The 25,794-nt window shown below is 40.1% G+C and overlaps 1 protein-coding gene across 8 annotated transcripts; it reads right to left on the reverse strand.

The window, feature by feature from the left end:
- Positions 1-43: 43 nt before the first annotated feature.
- On the reverse strand, positions 44-23,702 carry myt1a (myelin transcription factor 1a). Of its 8 annotated transcripts, none has more exons than XM_055013028.1 (23): positions 23,401-23,702; positions 21,607-21,671; positions 21,463-21,517; positions 20,599-20,641; positions 20,439-20,507; positions 19,193-19,410; positions 16,491-17,594; positions 14,920-15,039; positions 14,416-14,506; positions 13,918-14,031; positions 13,597-13,814; positions 11,762-11,964; positions 11,421-11,636; positions 11,135-11,283; positions 7,238-7,300; positions 6,218-6,286; positions 5,913-5,975; positions 5,034-5,117; positions 4,091-4,312; positions 2,675-2,766; positions 2,245-2,348; positions 1,857-2,000; positions 44-1,143 (listed from the first exon to the last, which is right to left on the reverse strand). In XM_055013028.1, the coding sequence occupies exons 3-23, from the start codon at positions 21,515-21,517 to the stop codon at positions 1,000-1,002; spliced, it is 3,585 nt and encodes a 1,194-aa protein (XP_054869003.1). In that variant the 5' UTR covers positions 21,607-21,671; positions 23,401-23,702; the 3' UTR covers positions 44-999. The 8 variants fall into 8 exon arrangements, with proteins under 8 accessions (XP_054869003.1, XP_023154340.2, XP_023154339.2 ...); XM_023298572.3 differs by having other exon boundaries at positions 44-1,140; positions 19,172-19,410; positions 23,401-23,700; XM_023298571.3 differs by having other exon boundaries at positions 19,172-19,410; positions 21,607-21,674; positions 23,401-23,696.
- Positions 23,703-25,794: the final 2,092 nt, after the last annotated feature.

Below are 25,794 nucleotides of genomic sequence, written 5' to 3' on the forward strand. Positions count from 1 at the left end.
GGAAATATTTGAAAAGTCAGAGTAAAAACAAAAATGCAATCAATCCTGTCCACATTTACTGTGGGTTAACCTTTATTTCAAGAGCAACTTAAATACTAATCCATACACAGCCATCATTAGCACAGACAATACAAAATAAATATTCACCATCACTTTGTCATCACCAAATAAATAACAAATATGCGCAGCTCAATTTTTCCAGTGTATTGCAGTGTACACAAAATAGTTTGTGGAAATAAAAAGGAAATCATATAAACAGAAGCATCAAAAAAAAATCCTTAGAAAATTATTAAAAACCTTTCAGTTACAAAATATTTGCACTTAAAAAGATCCCAGTATTTTTAAATAAATAATAAGATATATAAAACAATTCATAGTAGATATCTTAAAATATTTCCTCTTGGTTCAACAATGCAGAGGAAATGATTCCCTTCTATTGGTTACTGTTTAATATCTTCACAGGTAGCATTTTGAAATTAAAAATAAATAGATAATGACTAATAAATAGTCAACATAAAAATAAAACCGCAGACATGAGTAAGTAAGTTATTAAACGGACATTTGCAAAGGACTTGAATAGTTACACAGCAATAGTAAGAATGAATCTACAAACTAGTCCTTGAGGTGCAACATCACTATGCTCATATAGAATAATATCAACATTATTGAGTGGAGATGGAATATGTTTACTAACTAAGAATCTGTTCAGCTTAGGCTGTATACTGCACTCCTAACTTTGTTCTGCACGCTCTGTACCTGTCTGTGTATACCTTTAGATACCCTTGCTGACAGTAGCATTTTGATTCCAGTGTGCTGTCACATACTTTAGATCTGTTCACGCTTGTACCGTCATAAAGCAACATGCAAAAAGGAAAGAAATGCAAAGAACAAAGGACAAAGTTCCAAATGAGAAGAATTAATTACATACAGTATCTAAAGGGTTTGGAAAGAAAGATTGGTGTCAATGTGATGCTCTGCTTCACGCCCTCTTGCAATTTGTCACACCTCAATGCCCTTTACGGCCTGGTTGATGGACTCTAGCAGAGCTCGGTTCTCAGGGTTCTGGTAGCAGTCTTTATTGGTAAACATGTGTGTCAAGGTCTCCACATAGCTATCAAAGTTCTGCTCTGACAGCGGCTCCTGCTGAACACACACAAGTCCAGAAGTCAGAAAATTAAGCATTAAATCCACAAAGTTTCAGACATAAAATAGTAAAAGTACTAATGTTGACAGTTTGACAGGTCGACATTTTCACCTCAAAATCAGTGTCAAGCAGTGGAAGGAGGTCTCTGAGATGTTTGTGTGACCAAGAATGGCTGTCTGAATACTTCACCATTGAAAAAAGTTACAAAATCAAAATTGACAAAGACAAAGCCACCCTCATTTTTAAAATCCATGAGTTACAGAAGATTTCCTTCATGACTTATAGCCAACAGCTTTAGTGGTTTTCATTACTTATGACTGAGAAGCTTTTGTATCGTGTTGGGAGACCTCTGGTTCAAAGCAACAGTAACTGATAACAATAGGTATTTACAGACAACAATGATACGATGCACTTGCTTGTTTGCCTACTTGCAACACAGATTTACCCACAGTGACTCTTCCAAAGAGGCCCAAAAGTGCATCTATAAAATCAAGCCCTGCTTTTTTGCGTGTTTCCTGAGACTTGGGACAGAATCATGCAGCCATGCAAGTCCCTCTGAGTCCAGCAGGTCAACACACCCTCCAAAAAAATCTTCTCTGTTGCTTTTCAAAATATGCTCCACATTGGATCTGGGCACTAGGAGAATTTGAGGATGTTTATATTTTACAAGATTTAAAGGTCTTCCTTTTCAAAGTTAAATTAGTACACTCACCATGGTGGGCAGACGGATGTTGGCTAAACTGTGGATCAAAGCCTGACTGAGGCCAGATAGCTCCAGGAACAAGGCTTCATTCCTCTCTTCAATCTGTTTATTCTCCTCCTCTATGCTCTTTAGGTTCTTCTCCATGGAAGAAATCTGAAGCAGAGACAGACACAGAACACAGTCTTAACATCTTAAAAATGGCAGTCTATATGAAAAATGTTCTTTGCTGTTTTAGTGGATGTTTTAGTGTTTAGTATCATTGTTGGTAACTGAGAAAAACTTATAAGTAACTCAATGACAATATCCACCTCTACCATCACACAGCAGTGTCTTGGATGTCTTTTTAAGCATATCCAAAGTGCTGCTGGCAGCAGTGTAGTGAGTGCGCTTAGTTCACCTGAGTGTGCAGGTTCATCATGTCGGCCTCCATCTCTGAGTTGGACTCATTTAGCTCATTGATCTCTTTGTTGAGCTGTTTAATGTCCTCATCGTTGTCCAAAACTGAGTGAGCACAATAACACATAGTTTGCAGATAGAATACCAAGGGAACTGCCACTTCTAGTCTGGCTGTTACACATTGTTATTACAGATATCTGTGGCCCAGAATGTTACTGCATGTAGTGGCTACAAATCCATCAAACTGCATAAAACACTGCATTGGGCTGCTAACTCAAATCTGTGCTGTGCAAATCCCTAACAAGCCTGATGAACTTTTCATGTTTTGCTGCCTCCATGTCTTAATGCTAGTCAGAACAGTAGCAAAAATAGTTTGGGAGACACTGGGGGATCGCCATTAGGAAGAGAGGAAACTGTGCACTGTGTCTTACCATCGCTGGCTCTGAACTTTGCAGTGATATACTCATCTCCAGGGAACTTGGCTCTCTTCTTGTTGGCCGATGCTCTGGGACAACCTGACAGACTGAGAGAAGTAACTGATCAGGATTAAAAGCTCTTACATTTGAACAATGTTGAGACTGTTCTGACTCAATTTCAATTCAATTTTATGTATACAGCACCAATTCACAAAATAGGTGGCCTCAGGACATTTCATATAATAAAATGAAGACTTTTATATTAGAATTTTATATTGGTGTATGAAGATACTAGGCCATGTGGAGATGAAGTGATTTGGTTTTCTTTGGAGAGTGTGCTACATCAGAAAACCAAAGAGTTTATTGTGCAACATTGGCTTAACCGATCACTGGACCCCAAGGCGAAAAAGATTTAAAACCCCATGTTCATCCTAAGCAACATTATTTTCAGCCTGGGCCCAGATACTGAGCACTGTTCATATTCTGAAATCCTACCTTGCCCATGGTTTGTACCTGATAAAATTAAAATGTGGTAATATGATAAAAAATAAGGGTTATTAGGATCTTATATAATACCTGTCTTTAAACAGTTTTTTAGCTAATATTCACCACATGAATACCTTGAGCATTTCTGATTCAGTGGTGCCTGCATTCAACATCACTAATCAAATGCCCACATATGGCAGTAAGGTCAGTGTTGTATCAGACAGTCACAACGAGCTAGGAAACAGCTGCTACACAACATATGTCACAGACTCTGAACAACAACCCTCATTATCTATCCTGCTGATGTTTCCTTCTATTCCAATTTACAAACACGCATTTAGTCCTGCACGTCAGCTTGTTGATTGAGCCACAAACAAGCAATTGGGGAAAAGTGACTTGCTCATGTCGGTTTGCAGGCTAGACAGTCAATCAGCTGCTCAGTGTCAGCATATTACTGTATGTACATATAGCTGTTCCTGTGCTCCTCCTCTTCAGTAACTGGGCGTGCTCTCTGCCCATGCTATATAGCTACAGTGCAAATGCCTTAACTTTGTCGCTGCTCCTAAGAGCACTCTGGAGCATGGGCTAATGGTTTCAACTTGTGGTTACGTAGTTCAACTGGTTAACCGGTAATGTAGTGTGAACTGTTTTCATGTTACCTGGATTTAACAAACAATTTAAGAGGTTCGGTAACACTGACTTTCCGCCTACCTATATCTCCAACATACATAAAAATCAGTCTGGCTAGGGTTAACTGGCATTTAACATTTATATCTGCATCGCTAACAACAGAGGATGTTGAAGGCTGAAAAAAAATTATGTGTTTTAATCTAAATGTCCCTGCTTACATTGGGTTGAAATCCCTGTACGTTTAGGTTAAACTCTAGGCAAAGTTTGGGGTAAAACAGTTCTCTGTGTGCTGTAACTTCAGGATATTCAGGAAACCTGCGGTGTGTCAGGAAGCTGCCATTAGCGTGACCGGAGCCGTCACAGCCTGGTGTCGGGCAGGTTGGGCCTTCGGTCTTGAAGGCCTTCCAGGAGAAGGGAGTGCCGTTAAGAAGACCTTCCTTCTGTCGACGTGCTGCCAGTGGACAGCCATAGGCACTGCGGTGGGTGGCGTACTTCCCACTGATATGACCTAGACTGTCACAGCCAGGAACGGGACACCTAGAGACAGACAGAAAACATCGTCTGACTAGTTGGGTTTAAGTTTTACTAGAAATGGATGTGTAAAAAATCAAACCTACCAAATCCGGTGTACTTATTCTTTTTAATTATAAATAAAGACAACCAGATCTAAATGTTTCAGACAAATGCCCAGACATCAAATCTCTAATAGTTTATGATTTATTTAAAAAAAAAAAAAAAAAAAAAGTTCAATACTCATACATATATAATTGAACTATTTTCCATTTTCGCCATTAAATCTTGTTTAAGTTATATTTTTTTATTTCGGATTGGGCCTAAAATACATAATTGGTATAAATTACTGTTTAGCTGAAAAGGCTTTCTTAGCCATGACTGTCAGTGTCCTCTGAATGTTTGATGGTAATATGCCTTTGGAATGATGAAATGCAGTTTCTTGTGTGGACACATGGTAAAGGAAAGATAGTAGTAGAAGTAGTTTTCAGTCTCAGAGGATCATGTATGTGTTCAGTTCATTTCATGACAAATTGTCCATTACACTGAGATATTATTTGTGTATAAAGATGAATTTAGTTCTAATAGTGGTGAAGAACGAAAGGTCAGGTCATCATGAAAAACAAAATCATTCATCCTCTGCTAATTATTAATATCAACAATGACTTTCATGAAAAATAAGCTTGTTTATAACTGCAATATCACACATGGTTTGCTTGATTGATAAGAGCTAATGAGCTACACTCACCTCAACAGTTCAGAGTCTTCTTTGTCATCCTTGGTAGGGGTTGATTTGAGTCCACCTTTCTTGGCTCGAGGACATCCAGACAAACTGGCAGAGAAAAAAAATGGAGGAACAAAGAAGAAAAGTTAAAACTTTGATGAAAACAAAGCTGTTAAATGGTATTCTTTAAACATACAGTTCTCTGTCTCAGTCATGATCACATTAGTACTGGTCCAATGTGATTGTAGAATGTCTATGCACCTTATGTAGTTTTACTACAGTGTCTTTTCTTATGACCTGTCAAATCACTTTAGGTCACTTAAATCACTTTAAATCACTGTGCCTTAATGTGTAAATACTGTATATTGACTCTTAATAAATTTAGTAGTTTGGCAGATTATAAAATTAGAAATGTTTTGTTTATAGTATTGTACAGCAAGTTTTTTAGAGTATATACTAACCTTAATGTTAATGTTAATCTGGTTACTAGCCTGCCTGTTTTGTCTTCTTGTTTTTTCTGTTTTTGTATGTAAGCTACTGAATATTTGATTTTCCCTTAATTAATAAAGAATCTATCTATCTATCTATCTATCTACAAAATTTAAAAATACTTTTGAATCCAGTTTTATATATCTGAAAACATGTTGGGCAACTAGTGTTGTCTTTGCTGAGGATTCCTTTTAATGTCTCTTTCACACTGTATGTTCATGGAAAGACTTTTGTTCGTTTTTAGTCTGTATAATTTACAAGAATCAGCATGATAAGCACAGGGATAACCAGGAAATAAGTCCACAACTAGATGTATAGACTTATTTTATCTTTGGCAGAGTCAAATATAACTAAACTAATGGAAGATAAACAAACTGCATGGTCTGGCAGGCAAAACCAGAGAGGAGCTCTCACCTTCTGTGTGAAGCGTAGTTTCCAGTGATGTGGCCTGATCCATCACAGCCCGGAGTCGGACACCTGAGACACACACAGACACTCTTTCAGTTTGTATTATCAGCAGACTACAGGCAGAAACCAGTTTTGTCACAAAATAATTTAGGATCATTGCTTAGTGTTTAGATTTTTTAAACATTGAAAGAGAATTACGACTGATTTGGAGCATTTGATTTTTGTGTTAAAAGGAGAGCAGGGACAGATCTGTAGCTGCAGAGTGCTCAGTGAACATGTTGGAGGTGAGAGACAGGAGAAAGCACACATACTTTAGTTCAGCTGTGTGGGCAGCCATGAGGGTCCGAAGTGATTTATCAGCAAGAGGACAGCCTGACAGACTGGAAGATAGGTTAGAGAGAGAACGTCAGAAAACCAGACTGAGAACAGGATGTCCGAGTATGAGAGAAAGAAAGAGCCAGAACCTTAACTGGACTAAAGAACCAGGACAGGATTGGGCAGCACACACAAGGAGGACAGGAGTTATTGTGTTAACTGATTCCTCAGTAGAGTAATAATAGTGAACATGTGTGTGCAGCATCTTCTAAATCATTCAATCAGAATGATGTCAGGTGTAAATGAAACAGTCCACTGGAATATTGTTTGCTGCTGATCTGAGAGGCTTCTTTACTTCAACCAACAAGTGGGGAATCCTCCTCATTTCTCCTGGTCAGACAGTACATACAGTAATCAAACGTTGGGGTGATGCTCCTTCTCCATGGGTCATGAGGCTCTCAAGGTGTCTTAGCTAAGCTGCACGTGGAGAACCACTGAGGCACTGCGGGTACTGATGACTGATCGCGTCTCATTAGAATTGAAGAAGCAGTTTGATTAAGATTAATCATACTAAGTTACTCCAAGCTGTCTGTCATGCTTGATAGTATTCCAAACCAGCAGACTCCAAATAACAGACGCATTGATTAACAAGTGGCTCTTCTGAAGACAGAACTCTGCCCTCGTAAGTACTGTTGTAATTCATTCTTTGTTGCATGCTTATCTACAGTTCCACAAGCTGGAATCTGTTTTGTTGAGTTTTTGATAGAGATACAATTTAGTAGGGCTTCTAATGTTGTCGGCTTTTTCCATTATTTCCAAGAACAATCATCAGGCTGGAAAAATACCATCAGCAATTTCCCCTCTAAAACAATTCTAATCAGAATCAATTTTTGGAGCAGAGGCTAAAATCAAATTATAGTTCATCCTCTGCAAATCATCTGTTATTGCAACCACACAATGCATTTATATAAAAAATACCACTTTGCTTGGTATTTCAGTCAGAGTGCAGGTCTTACCTTCGATGTGATGCGTAATTGCCAGTGATGTGTCCACTGCCATCACAGCCTGGGGTGGGACATCTAGGGCAAAAAACATGCTCACAGATCTGTCCAGTGCTTATACTGATGTTCCAAAGAAAAATGTGTCTTCTTCTTGTTTTTACTACAGATGACTTTACGGTCACACTCTATGATATAGTTCTCAATTTGCAGTGTGATTCCATTATAGGAAGCAGTTACAATCAAACACTTACTGCTTCCTGTTGGAGCTGAAATACAGGTACAGTGAAAGAAAACAAGACTATAAGGAACAAGAGAGTAACAAACTGACATTTTAGGAAAGGATAAATTTACCACTAAGAATTTTTGTTACTCCTTGGTTGCATCATGTGTAAGGAACTAGAAACAAAAGTTAAAATAGGTGTTTCACGAGCAAGAACCATGACCTAAAGCAAGTGCAAACATTGTTTATTGATTGGAAAAGAGGGAATACTGATGAGCAGATAAGAAAGGTGGTAGAGGTAGATCCCTTAATTAAGGGATCTAGGCTTGGAGAAGTTATAGCTGCTCCTATGTGGACGGTCTTTAATGACTAATAATAACTAAGAGCATTCGGAAGGAACAGGAATAATTTAATTTATAGTAGGTATTTTAATCAGCAAAATGAGCACAGTAGAGAGAACTGAATAATGTGGCTACACTGAAAGACAGAAAGAAAGGAAATTAATTCCAAGCTGTCAGTAAGAAGAGTTGATTTGGCTCCTGTTGATGATGTCAGCTATGACAAGGTTGCCAGAATGGATGACAATGGATCTTGTCGACCATTCATGCCCCCACAAAAGGGCAACAATGAGCACTGGATATATTTCTTAAATGGAGATGGTTGGAAAGAGTTTTGGAGGAACTGTGGGAGCCTGGTGGAGAACCACCTTTTCCCATAGGAACCTTTCAAAGCCATTTGTGTAGAGCTAAATAGATAATGTAAAAGAAGGTGATGCTATTCCTGTTGGTGATAAGATAAGACAATCCTTTATTACTCCCCACGTCAGGGGAAATTTCCAGTGAGTAGGTGTTGCCAGATGAGAATTTCTGCTTTCGATGAGCTGTCAAGGACAACTGTGTCTAAAAGTAAGGGTGTAGATGATGCAAGTAAGAACAAGTGAGAAATGAGAGTGTGACCATGTGAAGGGATGTTACAAAGCTAAATTCAGGTGTTTCACAAGGAAGAACAGTTCTTGTTTATTATGCAGAGAAGGAAGAAAAAAGTTTCTGAGATTAAGATAAAAACAGCTGAGTTTCTAAACAGGTAAAGAAACCTGAAAATGGATGGTGTCAAGTGTTATACTGAGGAACTCCAGAGAGGTTAAAGCGTCCTTTGCCTTTCTTATAACGAAGTAGGAGTCATGTGGTTACACTGTGAACTGGAGGTGACGAAGGAGAAGGTATGACTAGGAAATCATTGAGGAGATGGACCAGATACAGAATTTCATCATTATTGATTAGGAAACAACACAAGGCTTCTGATAGTGGGTAAATCAGTTTGAGGCTGCTCTTGCAGCTAAATGTGAGCCATTCTGTGAAGTATGACTAGCTTTTCCAATAGACAAAATGAGTCATCAAACTACAAACTGGGTAGATGGAAATTGGGTAGGCTTTTGAAAGTCAGCAACTTCTGGGGGCAAGTTTACAAATGGAATAGAAAAAGTTGTCAGTAGAGATTATGCTACTGATGTTTGGGGTATGACTGCCATAGGGAGCTGAAAAATTTATAATGATACTTCTTTTGTTTACTGAAATATGTCCTAGTTGCTATGCTGATAGGACTAATTTAGAATTTTGGGAAAAGGACTTGAGAAAAAAAGTGATCATAGTCCCTATCTTTATCTCTTTAAACAGTTGTGAGCCCACAGCATCTGGGACTTTTTTGAGCAGACTTATGGTCTTTACACCTAATAGACGTACATTGAGCTGAAGTTGTATCTGGTACTCCTCCTCCAGTCACCTCCTGTAGCTGTGATCAGGTTTTACCTACGCCACTGTCCCAGAGCATGTCAACCAAACTAAAGCTCCTCTTTTCTGGTTTCCCTAGGCCTCCCTCCTTTCAGCTGACCTCTGATCAGAGATACTCTCCTTTGGGAAATGCACTGAATTCTTCTCCACAGCATCAACGCAAGAACCTTCCTGCATATGCTGCTAATTGAATTCTTAAAAGTTTTGTTAGCATCGGCAGCTATGAGAGAAAGTTTGCGAGCAAACTTTTCAAGCAACGGGAGTACCTAGGCAAGTTAGTACTGGCCTGGCAACTCTGCAAAGAGATAAAGAAGCGTTCAATTTCCTCTCACTTGCATCATTTAAACAATGCACTCTCAGAGTCACCTAGAAGAAGCTAGGAGGTTGTGGGATGTGTTGAGTCGGTATGTTGTATGCAGTAGCAAGATGAGAAGGAGCTTCATATGCAGGAAAAAGATAAGCAGGTGGCAAAGATGCAATGGTAGAGTTCCTAGTCAAAATTTCCCAGTAGGTGGTTGAACTGCTGAAGATGAATTGAATGTGGTAGAACCTTGTTCCACTGAAATGAGGTTGAGGATAATTGTTAAGTAGGCATCTAGTACTTTTCTTCAAGCTGGCAAAGAGAGACAGAATATGCCTCTGCAGAGGAAGCAGGCATATGGAAATCGAAGTGTGGTCAGCTCTTTGGAATGGCATGGAGCTGTACCATATATGACAGTTCAGGTTAAGGTTACTCTAGAGGCAAGAGGGAGATGTGCTAAGTTCATATATTTACCAGCAATTAATTGTTGATGTAGATGCACTGAAAGTAGAGACAGTTTGGGGCTGGGACACTGGAAGAAAGAATCACTGATGCTGAAGAGAACAAATAAACGTTTGGCTAACAAATCTGAGCGTAGGAATAGATGCAGTTTGTCTTCCAGGGCCCGTAGACCTGGCAACCTAGTGCTAGGAGCTGCAGTATGACGTAGTTGTAGAAAAGAGGTGAAATTAGCAGGATGAGAAATTGGTAACCCACTGACCCTAATAGACACAAAACAGGTTAACAAAATAGGCTACAAATGGGAGCACTGTTAGAAGTTAAAAGGAGTTGAAATAACTTTTGCTGTATTTACGGAGTGGTGATAACGAAAGTACAAGGTTTACTGGTGTACCTCCAGTACACCAGAGAACTTTGGGGTACATTGAGGTAGGAAAATCTGAAAAAAGTGTATACAACCTTTAAAACAATCACAGTCTTGTCAGTCTTTATGGAGTACAAACTAATGGGGACCTGCAGGTATCCAGTATCTACAACAAAAACGTTTTTCTTTTCTCTAAGATTCCCAGTTGTTGCTTCTTTCTTCTTGTCTTCTGCCAGTAAGAAGCAATAACTATTGTAACTGTAATTGTTTTTCATTCAAATCCCAGGCAGTATTATAAAGTATTACCAGATCTAGGCTTTCAAGGCTGAATTTCACTCATGCCATGGTCATGATGTCTTAGTGAGAGTTGTGAACCTAATGCTGTGTTCAGCACATTTGGGTTTAATTATTTGAAACAATGGGCTTTAGCTGATATGTTCATTTTTGTTTGTCTTTTCAGACTGCAAATGTATCTGTGCCTGGTTAGATGTGTTGCAGATTGCATTGGTTGAGACAGCTAATCACAGTAATTTTTGCTGGTTTATTCTTGTCCCACATTAAGTTTAACCAAACTCCAGGTACTTTGAGTAAATCTAGTAGTCTGATGCCCTTAAGAGTGCTTTTGAATAATATCAATTATTTTTGGTTTATTTCAGAAAACAAATCTAAGTAAGAGGGCTTTTTATAGTTACCACTTGTGAAATGACAAATGGAATACTTCTGGACCTGTTTTCAATGGAGGAATTTGTAAAAAATAAAAAAATAAAAAATTGTGACTTACACAAGAACCTCTTTTTTGCTGTCTTTGGGCTGAAACTTGACCTTGAAACTGCTGGTGGTGACCTCTCCGGGGTACTTCCTGTCCTCCAGGTTCTCCTGGTCCTCTTCCTCACCCTCAGATGAAGTGTATGAGGGAGCTGCATACTCCACCTGAAGAACAGTAATATATAGGTTTCCTGAAATTCAGGTACCCTCTGATAAGTGATGCAGTGTATTACTAAACATTGGGAATAACTTCCTTTTTATTTACTTGTCTTTTATCACAGGGATGTTGGTGTGCTCAGTACCTCCTCATGGTCTTCCTCCTTGACTCCACTTGGTTTGGTAAAGTCTAGTGGCCCCTCCCACTCTGACTGAGAGTGGCCCTGAGACAAGGTGGCTCCCATATGTTGAGAGGAGGAAGATGAAGAGGATGAAGGCTCTGGAGACTGCATGATCTCCCTATTGGTCTTCTTCATGCTGAGGTCCAAGGTGCCATTCTCATCCACCTCAATATCTGACTCCTGTAGGATTAAGATACTTGAAATTTCTAAAATATCAAGGAACGTGAGAATGCTGCCCTTTACACACTGATAAACTAGGCTAAAAAAATCCCAAGAACAATCTATCTGAAGGAAAGCAAATGTACCTTGGTGCAAGGGTCCTTGGGTTTGGTGCTCAGAGCCTCTGGTCTCTCCCAGCAGCGAGTGGACAGGTTGAGGATGGCTGTTGCTGCCATGTGGGCTGCCTCTGCATCTTGACTATAGTCATAACCACTGGAGGACAAGGTGTTCTTAGAAAAGCCTCCTGACACACTGTGACTTGGGGAGGATGCCTTGGGGAATGATTTAGCTGTATGAGAATGAAACAGAATGAATTTACTAGAACAAGAGAAAAACATCAGACTACTGTGTATCCTATACTTTCTGTGTCCATGAGAACACAATGGTCCACTAGACACATTTAGTAATCTGCCCAAATGCATGGGACCCGTCTGCTGATGAGCATGTGCAGCCTAAAATTTGTGGCTGCACAGGCTGCTCTCATTGCAAAAAGGCTTGACTACACTTGTAGCATGAGGAGATACTGCACATCCACATCTTTATAATGCACTATTATAAGAGCTGTAATTAAAGTAGTCATGGCCGTAATTTGTGCATAGGCTGATGGGGACACTGAAAGCAGAAAATGAGCACACATACAATTCTATTCTACACTGCAAAAAATATGTGTCCCTCTGCTATGCAGACAGTTGCACAGAAACCCGTGTTGAAAAACACACTGGGCTCTGTAGCTGTTTCTGGAAGACTGTGACTTTTTTCTTACAGGGTACAGCAGCTACATACACACTGGGCTGTATCACTGTGTGTATGCTGATTCATGACATACACATACAGCATTTCTGGGAATTTTAGAACTTTCCAGTGTGTTTGGGCACCATTGATGGGAAGCATGTATAGTCAAAGCAGTCCCAGAGTTGAGCAGCAACTACTTCAACTACAACTCTGTAAATGATGAACTATAAAGGTGTGATGTAATGAAAACAATTTCATTGTAATGTATGGAGCCTGATGGGCAAAAAAAACCCAAACAAACAAAAAAAGTCATTATTTTACACAAATTGTCATAGATTATAAAATATATAAAATTGTTGACATTATACAATAGATTTAGGATGCAGTGCTGTTTATTTGTCAGAATGTGCACATTACTGTCTGACAAAGCCAAAATAAAACTTCATGAGGTCCAAGGGGATCATATACATTTCCTTAATTAAACATCTAATCAATTCTTCTCATCCTTGGATGTTTGTATCTTGTGTATGCTATTCTATTAACAGTCTTGCCTTTTGTGATGTTGTTTTTTAGGGTGTTTGCCTACCAAGTCCTCTACCTTTGCTATTCCTAAATGTTTATTGTTTTGTTTTTGTGATGTAGTTTCCCAGTTGTTTAGACATTCTATATATGGAAGTCTCTATTTTGATAAGGAGCATGGACTATGAAAAAAGCAACAATGATAAAAATCTATGCAAACAATAAGAAAACAAGGATGAAAAGTAAACATACTTTAGCCAACTACCTGATGAACAAAGTTGCGCTGTCTTAACAGCTGTTGTTCAAATTTGTTGTCTGTTAATCTGTGCAAACAAATTGATATTTTGGACCTTTAACTAAGTAGTTTGATATAATGAATACTGACTTTTTAAAACATTTTTTTTGCCTGCAAAACATCAGAAACAGTATCAGCCTCATAAACCTAGCACTGGTTGGGCTCTGAATTGGATGTGCTATAATGTCTAACCATCCAAGAAAAATACAAATGACAAATAATAGCACTGACTCACAATGCTAATATACTTCAAAAACAGCATCAACATTGTGGAGGTCATGTTAAAAAAATGCAATTTTATGTCAAATTATGTCTAATTACATGTCAAAATCCAACATAGAAGTGGGGAAGGGGGGGAAAGTGTGTGGATCTTACATTTGAAGGCTTTAGGTGATGTTTCAGCTGTGCTGGGTGTCTTTGGAATGAGCATACGCTTTCCAAACACCTGGACATCAAAGCTTGCATAGTCAAAAGACACCTTAGAGTATTTCTCCAGCTCCTTGGCTAGGTTAGCTCGAGGCGTGGTGGTCACTGTGTTGGGCCGGTAGCTGCCATACTGAGGGATCTCTAGCTGTTTCACAAAACACATGGGCCTGGAGGAAAAGTCATAAGTTATGTAATATTACTCAAGAGACATGGGCAAGCAGTGTTTTAAAAAAACAAAATTAAAAGAAAAAATGTGCTCGCATGTCTCACCTGAGCACTCTGTCAGAGTTGGAAGCAGGTTCGCTGGCTGAAGCCTGTAAATGAACCTGTTTGTCTTGGTTCTTGTTCAGCTTAGCTGCTGCTGCGATTGGACACCCAGACAGACTGAAAGAGGAGGCATATCCAGATGTTTGCATTTAATGAAATAAAACTCTTAATAAAGATGTAAACATTTAATTATTGACGAGTAATTATAGATATATGTTAGTAGTATTAGCTGAGATTAGTTCTCCGTGAGGTTTCACTCAAAATCCTGTGCAAATATATTTGGAAATAGTTACCATTATTATTCTAATCATTCTAAAATTCTACAGACTCCAAATGGCTAAAAAAAAAAAAAAAATTATGGTTCGACGATTGCTACATTAAGCTGAAATGCTGCCAAACCACAAACTGTATGCAAAAAACAAATGTCAGTGATTTCTGTAGTAAGAACTACTGCTTATGTAGATTCATACTGTGCTTCTCTCTCTGCATGTATGTATGTACCTGCGGTGTGTGTTGCGGTTACTGTTGACATGCCCTTGGCCTGTGCAGCCAGGAGTAGGACACTTCAAGACGTTCTCATGCATGGCCAGGACTACAGACACACAGCAGATGCAAACTCAGGTCAGTGTGTTTAAATTGCTGTAGATGGTTACACATCAGAAGCAGGAGTAATAAGAGTAGATGTGCAGCACAAACACGAGCTGAAAAAGCAGTGGTGGTAATGAAAGTATTAGCAGTTTTTTTTCAATAACAGAGGGCTGTAGCAATTGTAATAAAAATCCTTATGGTAGTAATTAGAATAATTAAAACAGCAATGATACACATACATACATAAATACATACATAATATCAAAGCTCCCAAGCTGCTGAGCATCTGAATAAAATGTTGTCCATGTTAAAATGACTGATATCGCTGTGACAACTGCAGTAAATCTGAAAGTGACAGAAATATGCATCAAGTCACATTAGTGTACCAGTCACTGGTGTTCAGTAATGTGTACTCACTCTCTGGGGGGATTCGGTCTTTGTGAGGACATCCAGACAGACTGCGATGATGAGGGTACAGCCCAGTCACATGGCCTGTCCCATCACACCCTGGGGTTGGACACTTCACTTCCTTCTTTTCTGAATAAAGGAGAATGTGATGTAGATAAGGAATTAAACTACATCAGTAACAAACACAAGGAGTGGGCCCTGCTACAAAACCTGGGAGGAGTTTAGACTGACTACAGAACCAGACTTAGGTATAGGTTTATTTGTATTAAAATTGAATAAAAAAATATTCACAAAATGAATGGATTTTGATCTTGAATTTTCACAACAGCCTTGAACTGTTGACTAATTACAGCCACAAAAGCACTACGAGGGCAATTGTCTGCCATTGGAAGCCACTCACTTGAACAAAACCAGGTTAAGGAAATTATGAATAGTGTAAATTTCACATTATATGTGGCAAAAGTGCACTGGACTAACAAATGCAATAACAAAATATTAACACCAGACAATTCCATGAAATAATGTTTAACTGGGTTTGTATTACATTATAGGTTGATTTCCAGGTTTTTATCTTTTCTGTGTTTTTTTCTCCATTTGATCCCTTTTAACCACTGTTTACTTCTCTTCAGTGCTCTTTTTTTCTGGGTAATTTCTCTTTCATTTGAATGATACAATATTCAAAGGCACTACTGAGGCAGGTCCAGGACCAGGGCAGCCTCTGCTGGATCCATGCTCTTATTGTTTGTGACTGAAGACTCATGAGCTGCTTTTCTTCTACTCTTCCATACCTGGGTGGCTTTTGTATCCAAATAATTACATTATTATGGCCCTTTCACTAATAAAGAATGATCACAAACAAAAAAAATTCACATTTTTGCCTCCACTATAAGGATGTCCTAATCCAATTTCAAAGACTGGGACTGGGGCTGACCAAAGCATTCTTTAACTCATCAGTATCTTCTTGAACCAAAGTCCAATCCTTCATTCACGTCCACTATTTCACAGGTGTCGTAAAGACAGACTACAATTTGTAGCAGGATACTATGATGCAAATTTCAAATAATATTCTTAAACAACCACCTGGTGGTGCAGTCAGGTACTACAGCTAATCCACAATACATTATCTGGCACGCTTGTAGAGAATACAGGTTTTCTCTGTCTTGTGGAGCTTGTGGAGCCACGGTACACTCAACCCTCTCCACATTACATTTCAAACAGTATCCTACCAGAGCTTTACAACAAGATTCGCAATCACCTACATAACATTAAGGAACAGCTGTCAAGCAGATACACAGGATTGATTTTCTGGAACTTTAATGTACTTGCAGTGTGTAGTATCTAGGAAAATGGTCTCGGATTGGGACTTAGTCTTGGCAGATACTAAATATTAAATGACACGGATTAAATTGGTGGCAAAAAAAAACTTGATCAGGGCATTCTTACTATTATAATTATAGAGCATTCGCTGAACACTGAAATCTTTAACAGCAACCTTAACAGGATAATAGCCTGTATTCTCTACAATAATAGAAACAACATAGCTTTTTCTTAGTTATTAACAACCGTGGGTAGACCTTTACCTTTACTGTAGTGAGTGGTGCGGCGTGCTACAGCGGCAGCCTCAGAGCTTTTGCTGGAGGTACTGAATGGTTGGTAGTCTGGGGAGCTGCGGATCTCCTGACCTCCCTTCACCTCCTCTGCCTTCAATGCGATAGCCTGCTCCAGCAGCCCCAGGTTGCCCCGAGTCATATCCCAGTTCTCTGAGTCATCTGTGATTCCTGAACCTTCTGAGATGCGATCTTGCTCGTCACCTTCCTCAACCTCTTCCTCCTCTTCCTCCTCCTCTTCTTCCTCCTCATCTTCCTCATCCTCCTCCTCCTCAGAGTGGACTTCTATAACCACAGTAGTTGGAGATGCCTTGCTGGAGTCCTCCTCTTCCTCCTCCTCTTCCAATACCTCGCCTTCTTCTTGTCCCCGCATCTCGTCCTCCTCCTCTTCTTCTCTCTCCTCTTCCTGCTCTTCATACTCCTCCTCTTCCTCAGTCATGGGGGTGCTAACCTTTACTTCCCTGAGTAGCACCTCGGCTTCAGATCCCTGAGTGCATGGACTCAAAGTGTAAGGTCTGTAATTCTCTTGGAGGACATCCCTCTCTGCTCCCTCCTCTTCCTCTTCATCCTCCTCTTCCTCGTCCTGCTGCTCCTCATCTTCTTCCTCATCCTGCTCAATTCTCTCACCCTGCTCCCGCTTTGATTCTTTGGCCTGATGGTTGTAATCTCCACTTGAGTACTGGTGATCAGAATTTTCCTTGCTTATCATCTGTCTTTCTACCTCTCTCTCCTCTATAATATTTTCTTGTTTTTCTTGCAGCTCTTCCTCTTCCTTTACTTCTTTTGCTTCATCCTTTTCCTCCTCGTTTGTCTCTTTAATCTCAGTAACAACCGCTTCCTCTGCAGGTTGCTCTGATGGCGGTTCCTGTGTCGCCAGCTGAGCATCCTCTTCATCCTTCGTCCCTGTGTCCTCCTGCTGGTGGTCATCAGTGAGCAATACTGGCTTCTCTTCCTCACTAGTTTTCTCACTTTCACTTTTGTTCTCAGTCCCTGAGGTGACGCTTTTGTTCTTGTTCTCGTCGGCCCGAGGACAAATTGCTATTTCTGTGTCTGCTGTGTTCACCAGTGAGCAATCAGCTGTGGATTCAAAGTATAGATAAATAACATTGTCACATTTTTTTTTGCCTTTGCCATTGCTTCATGGTAATGTACAACTGGATGCATGCATTATGACTGACTTTGTAGCTGATTTGTTTAGCATAAATATAGTGGAGAGTTAGTTGCCTCTACTCTTTCTAGCCAAAGTCCCCTATCTGCAAAATACTGTCCTACTCGATTGTTAACTTCCGTACTTGAATACAAACTCATTTGTGACACCTTTTACACAGTGCAGCTTCGCAACTTCTTCATGCCAACTTTAAACAAAGAAAGTTATCATACACTGGAATGAAAAGCACTCATTCTATCTTTTGGTCGGGTGCTAAAAGCTAATATCATAAATTTAATAAATGATATTTCTCTGCTTTATATAGCCTTCTTTCCTAAATGTCTCCTACATATGCAAACAGCATCCATTTGCATTTTGGATGCTAATGACTGAATTGAATTAAATGATGATCTGTATGAAAGCTGATTCTGATTTGGATCAGAATTTGTGCATGTCTTCTAGACCAGTTAAAACTAATGACAATCCCACCAGCCTCAGCTGTGCTGTTTAGTGATAATTAATTAGTAATCAGCATGCTAACAAGCTAAACTATAATAACACGCTGTTACAGTGACAAAAAAAAAACATTACCTTCTAAACATTAGCATGTTAACGTTAATCATTGTTAGCATGTTAGCACACTGATGTTAGTAAGTACAGATGAGTTACAAATTAAAACCTGAACTCTCGCCTCCTACAGTGATGAAATCCAGTGGCTCTCTCATGCTGTGGGAGGCATGTTTTGGATCCACTTGACTCCTTAAAGGGAAGGATCACTGTAAATCAATTAAAGTTGTTCTGAGTGATCACCTTTATACTGTGATGAAACATTTCTGTCCTGATGGAAATGGTTGCTTCCAGCATGACAGTGTCCCCATCCATAGGGTATTAGGCTCACTGAATAGTTTGACGACTAAAATTATGTGTGGCCTTCACAGTCACAGATCTCAACTCAAATGAAGATCTATGGAAGATTTTACACTGATATTGTAGACCACCATGGTCATTAAAATACCAAATGATGGAATATCCTTTGGAAGAATGGTGCCTATCCCTCTGGAAGAATTCACAGACTTAGAGAATCAGTGCCAAGCTGCCCTGTTTGAGCAGCACACAACTTAAATTTGTCACCTGTTCAGCTCAGCATATTGTGCTGAATTGGAGCCTGATGCAGCAGCTAGTATGGCTGAAGACTCACAGTCTTTGGGAAAACCATGAAAAATACTATCATTGTTTTCATGTTTCATGTTTTCATCCTTAGGGATGGTTTTCACAATTTTATTGTATATTTTTACTTATTCTTTACAATTAGGTAAAGAAAGTCCCTGTACCTTCCTAACCTAACCTGCTGTTGGTGTTGTGATCTGCAAGTTCAGCAAAACGTTGCTCTTCTGCACATTTCTGAGCTACATGAGAAAGTGAGGCTCTCATTTCACTTGTTCTGACACTGCGTCCTGTCTTCACACAGGCTATTTCGTTGTAACTGTTCTAATTTGGTTTCACTCACTTTTTATTGACTCTGGCTTGCCTTTTATTTTGTTTTTCTTCTTGTCTTTTATGTCTTCTTCCTCCTTCCCTTCCGCCTCTCTCTGTTCCTCCTCCTCTTCTGCCGTGTCACTATCTGCAGTGGAACCTTCGTCTGTTGCCTGTTTGGCAGATTGGTTCTTCCTCTTGGGAGCAGACTGGTTCTCCTCGGCCTCAGCCTCCTCTAGCTTCCTTTTCTTCACAATTGGGCAGCCCAGTATGCTGAGGAGAGAGGAATGGGCATGTAAGTGAACATTAACATCAAAAATAAACACAAAAGATAAAAGCTGTCATGGTGCAGCTACTCCCTTCATCCTCTTCTTTGTGTTTCTATTGTTTTCCCCTTTCCTTTTTGTCTTTTATTTGTCTCCTGTTTTTCTTTCCTGTGTGTTAGTGTGTGCATACCAAAGTGTGGTGACTTGTTGGTCGTGTGTCAGTCTACACACCTCATCCACCAGTCAGGCCTCTGCAGTACTTTAACCCCAGCTCTTCACTCCACTCTTCACCAGTTTGTTTCATCATACCATGTGGTTGTAACATCATAGCCAACTCTGCTTTGACTGCCTCAGGTCCTCTGAATCTCTTGGCTCCTCTTTTACTGTCTTTCAGCCTTCTCAGTTACACAACTCAGTCCACCTTTTGCTCACCGCTTGCTTCTAACCACCTTGTCAGATGGACTAGTAAGGCACCGGTTACCATGCTCTAGCTGGAAGCTTCAGCCAATTTCTTTCTAAATACTGTTCACAACTAAAATCATGTCTTGAATTGTTGCCATACTTTAGTTTGATACAGTGCGATTATAAATTTATGATCTCTACTGTATCTGTTATTTTGTTCAACATGTGCAATCACACAGTAACTGGCTTGATACCGGCCAGATATTTTCATATATGCAAACATATTTTTATTGTGATCCATTGTCCTATGTTTTATTATATGTTTCACTGTTATGTTTTCTTTGTGTACTTTTTGCAGTGTGCTTTTATTGTGACTTATTGTTTTATGTTTCACTGTTACGTCTTTTTTTCTTAGGGACTACAGATGTAAATTAGCATCGTGCTATAATCCGGCATATTTACGCTCATTTCTGAATAAATGGGCGTTCATTAATGTGCACTGTCCCTACCAAATAAATAAATAAATAAAATATTATATCTCATGAAGCCCTAAATTTGTGTTCATGCCAATTGGCTGTCTGTTTGCACAAAGTTTGATTTATAGTAGGTTTAAGGTAGGATAATAAAACCTACCTTCTATGTCGTGAGTATCTTCCACTGACGTGGCCTTTGCCATCACATCCAGGCGTGGGACAAGTGCTACTGACACACAAAAAACAAATGTACACTTCATACACACAACTCACATTTCGTACATTATGATGGTCTTTTGCTAAAGCACAAAATCACTTACTTTAACTCCTGCTTCATCTCTTGTCCCACCAGTTCTGATGTCCCTGAGTATAAAGCAGACAAACTGTCATGACAATGACATTAAGATTTGGATTTTGGATTTTGAACAGGGTACACAATTTTGCAGGTTATTTATTGTGTGGTGCTGTTTGGGTGAACTGTTTTGAGAAATCCACTTAATGTGTTGTTTATGTTAAGGGTGAGAAACTGAGAAAACCACTACAGTCGCATGATAGTGTTCCAGCTGGTTAGAGGTTCAGCTCAGAGCAGCTTTTTCTGTGATATAAGAGCACCTAAAGGTTGGTGATAATGAGGAATTTCTTGTGTCATTCAAGACTCAGATAATTTAAAAGAAAAACTAAAACACAACAATGGTGAAACTTTCCAAGGAGATAAAGAGTTAAAACATGTCCAGTGGTTCAAAGAGAAGTTGGAAGCAATGAGGGAAACCACATATAACCTCTTGACGCTGCTGCTAAAAAAGAGTGAGCCATTATTCCAGCCAAATTTACAACTTGGGAAGCCACAAGTGACAAAAATAAGATTTTATTGTTACTGTTTCACACAGTGAAAGGTTCAATGACTTACAAGCATGTTTTTAAGACTCTATCTTTATTATACAAGTGCCAAGATATGTAAAAATGTCATCAAAAGGCCACATAGTCACTTGAGCAACTGTAATTATTTAGTTTCAGTCTATGTCCATGTATTAGAAATTAATTTGACACAAATTAAACATGGGCACAGGTGATACTCCAACAACTGCATTTAGTCGTAGTGTACATGGTGGGCATCACAGCTCATTTTGTGTGTGTGTGTGTGTGTGTGTGTGTGTGTGTGTGTGTGTGTGTGTGTGTGTACTGACCCCGGATGCCTTTGGAGCGGGTTCGTGTTCGTGGTTCTGTAGTGTCTTGACTCATCTGAATAACAGAGTTAAATGAGCAAGAGTCATAAGCGAGGAAGTGCAGCACAGATGAAAGACAGGACAGAGAGATGTAAAGATGCATACTTTGTCACTGAGTTGACTGGCTCTCCCCTGTTGCACTGTTAGCGTCTGACCTTTGAACTCATTTTCTGCTGGGTGAAACACACACACACACACACACACACACACACACAAACACACACACACACACACACACACACACACACACACAGTGATGAAAGGTAATTATTTTTACACACTTGTAATCTGCTGTTTTGATGCTTTGATTCCATTCACTGTTTTCTTTGTGACCCAGGTAGTAGCTGATGCTTCATCAGTGACAGGGGAGGGACTTGAGAAGATGATACTTAAATGCCACTAAGGGGCCCAGCATGGACCAGAAAGATGTGTTCCACAGCTTTACACAACTGCCGCCAGCCTCAACAGTTGATACAGGCAGAATGGATGCATGCTTTTACATTTAGGTCAAATTCTGACACCACATTAAATGCTGTGGCAGAAATCAAGGCTCATCAGACCAGCTAATGTTTTCCTAGTCTCCTGTTGTCCAAGTTTAGTTTCCAATCATACCATTCTCCGTAAAACCCCGAAGATGGCTGCATGTGAAAATCCCTGTAGACGACCTAACTCTGAAGCAGCTGAAGACGCACGTCTGGCACCAACAACCATGCAACCAAGTTGCTGGGGAGTGTGTGTATGAATGTATATGAGGAGCTGATTTGGTAAGAAGAAGGGTGGAGCAGGCAATCAAAAAGACAGGAAGGAAAGTCACAGCGACACAAGCTCCATCCTTTCAAAATCTAACAGAAAAATAAGTAAACAAACTTACAATGCCCTTTAAAGCCACAACAATATAAACTATTAATAGATCCTACATTGTGATTTTTTGATTTCCAAGATTAAAATTCCTACATCTAAATTAGATTAAATGTCTTTCTAAGAGAACACACTGAAACCCAGTTCATATTGCAGAATCATTTCTTTTTCTTAAGTCTTGAGAAACTGCTGTTTTCATTAGACAACAACCAAAAAAATCCAAATAATACCAAAAGCAAATAGCATCTTCATTATTTTACTAAATTTATTTATTTATTTAAAAGTGTTAGCATACAAAGGCATTCCTAAATTTTATTGCATGTGTAAATACAACATGCTCATAATGAAAACTAAGAAAACATATTACAAAAGTACAACCATAACTTGGGAAGAGATCCCTGCTCTTGGAGTGGATTACAAAGACTCGTCCTACATGGCAGTTTGACAGCTGACAGCTGTGGTCGTGACAGTGTGTGGCTCTTTGAACTGAGTCACAGAAGGCTTGAAGGTCTCCTGCCTTCTGTAAGGCCTCGGTATCACTAAGGCTCACCGTGCCTTCACTTTGAACGAGCACTGACTGTTGACATTTTACATGAAAAGCAAAATGACAACATTAGGTAGAGAGCACAGGGACAGCAGAGATGGAGGCCGGGCTGCTAACTGGAACGAGGCCTTCTGCTCTCTTAAACTGGCACAATGACAAAACAGGAAACATACAAAAGCCAGCGGCATTCAGCGGTTCACACTCTTCGCTAAATTTACTGTATCGACTCCAAGGCTTCAATGTCGGAGCTGGAAATAGCCCAGCGGCCGACAATAATCGGGTTAGGAGCCGGGCCGAGCGTACATTTGGACCGAGCTTCAATTATTCTCCTCAGGAAACAAAACCGCCAGAGAGCACCCTGACACGTTAGAGGGCGGCCTACTGTCGCCTCGTCACGTCCTTCCTGCTCAGTGTGAATTCCAGCGTGAAGCCCGCAGACAAGGCCTCGTAAATACCGACAAATAAAACTGCTCTTTGTCAGAGACATAAAGCCTTACCTTGCGCTCAGACTACTGCCCTCCCCTCCCCCTCTGCACCGACATGGCAGACAGACGGTTACTGGATCAGTCCGCTCACTACGACCACAGCAGAGCAGCCGAACATCAGAAAGGACCGCACGGACCGACCGCAGCCGCACACTGAGTCCAGCACCCCGGAGCCGTTCAGCACCCCGGACAGAGCCAGCCGAATCTTCAGCACCATGGACAGAAGCCCCGCTGCACCGCCTCCTACAGGACACCAGCGGAGGTGCAACTGGAAACGGCTCTTGGAGAGACCGCCCTGCGGGGGCTGGGCTCCCTTCTGCCCGCTCCCTGGAATGAAGAGGAAACGGTGTGAATATTTAAAGAGCCACCCAGCAGCTGGAAGTCGGCCTATGGCGGTTCTAATAATGCTGCTGATAGTAGTAGTATTTCACACTATTGTACACCATCTGTTAACTACGTGGCCCAAATGTTAGGCTGAACAGTATTGGTCACACCTCTGGAACAAACCCATCAGCTATTCGATGCCTACTCGAGAGAAACCAATCAGAAAGCACAGCCATGTTCCTGTGTCCCACAGCAGCCAATAAGGACAGACGAGTATTGTTTGCAATTATAAAATAATATCTGTTGTGACCAAACATTTTTTAAATTGGGAAAGGTACACCGTCTATGAATAAAAAAATAAAATTTTATTGCAAATGTTAAATGTCTTGAAAATGTACACATACTTTTTACAGTTGATTTCAGAATGGGACGAATAACAATAACAACAACAAAAAAACTAAAGAAGTAAACCATAAATAAACAGAGTTCTTGTTCTACACTGACATATACTGAATCAGCCACATTAATATCACTGTCAGGTGAAGTGAAGAACTATGATCATCTTGTCACAATGAAATGTTTTGCTGTGAAGCCTCAGGACCTGCATTCATGTGGATGTTACTCTGATACATACCTCTGAGCAGTTTTCCAGTTAATCATTTAAATGGTGCATTTAGTATTATAATGAGAAAGGTTGAGTTTGGTTAGTGGAGACCGATCTGGCTAAGCGTAGCCTTACTCACTGATGTAGGCTTTGGGTTAAGCTCACTTTGACCATTCATTTCTGGCCCCTTTGCTCTTCCCTTCTACTGTTATCATTTTCTAAATTCCCTTCCATATGGTAAACAACAACCTCCAAGCTAGCAAGCTAACACTCTGAAATTTGCAAGTTTTCCTGAGGATATGGATCAATGCAGAACTCAGCCCTACTATTTTTTTTCAGTAAATTCTCCATTTTAATACCAGTGTTTTCCTCCCTGCAAGCGAATGTTACACTACAACGATTCCATCTGTCACTATTTTGAGGATACACCAAAGCTGCATCCTTAGTTCTCAGCCTCAAAACCAGTCCCTACTACCCACAGAGAGATAATCCTGTTTAACATTTCAACAAAAACCTGAAATCCATGCTGAGGAAGTTTGTGGAAGACTTAGGGGCAGACTGGGACCAACGATTCCCATCTCTCCTTTTCGTTTACAGAGAGGTGCCTCAAACGTCAACAGGTTTTTCTCCATTCCAGCTTTTGTATGGTCATGCAGTATGGGGTCCACTGGACGCACTAAAAGAGGCCTGGGAGGGACCGAAACCTGAAAAAGATGTAATGTTCCCTCATATATGTAAAGATGTGAGACAAGATTGAAGAGTTGTAGGATTTGGCCAATATTCATCTGATCAGTGCTCAGCAGCATCAAAAGCAGAACTACGACAAAGTGGCTTGGCAGAGGATTTTGTAAAAGAGGAGAAGAAATTAATGCTTCTTCTTCCCATTATAGAGAGCGGTCTCCTAGCTAAGTGGCCCTATGTGATCAACAGGAGAGTAGGTCCTGTCACCTACGAACTGAACACTCCAGATTGTCATAAGAAGCACCAGGTTTTTCATGTGAATCTGAAGAAACACTGACTGGTTAGACCTGTATCATGAACAAAGTTGGGGGCTTGTATAGGAGGAGGAGGAACCACAAGAGCAGTTATTTCCTGCTCTAGCTGAAGAGCAATCAATCCCTGAGCTCTGTCATCTGTCAACAGACCAACTGGGGGAGCAAGAGGCTCATCAGTACCAAGCCAAGTTCTACTGTACATATCTCATTCAACATGACATATGTTTCCATTGACCTAACCAGCAACCCATCAGGGGCACCACCTCCAGAGTTCCTGCTAAGCTGATACCTGCACTGAAGCATGTCCCCAGGAAAGATGACACAAAACAGAAATTTTGTGTTAGTTTCTCTAAATTGAATGCTGTTCATGTTTTGGATGCCTACCCTATTCCAAGAGTGAGAATTTGATTTAGTGCTTGGGAAACAGCAAGTATCTGACAAGACTTGACCTTTGTGAAGCATATTGGCAGATGGCATTGACCA

Source organism: Amphiprion ocellaris, chromosome 8 (genome assembly GCF_022539595.1).
Source record: "Amphiprion ocellaris isolate individual 3 ecotype Okinawa chromosome 8, ASM2253959v1, whole genome shotgun sequence".
NCBI lineage: Eukaryota > Metazoa > Chordata > Actinopteri > Pomacentridae > Amphiprion > Amphiprion ocellaris.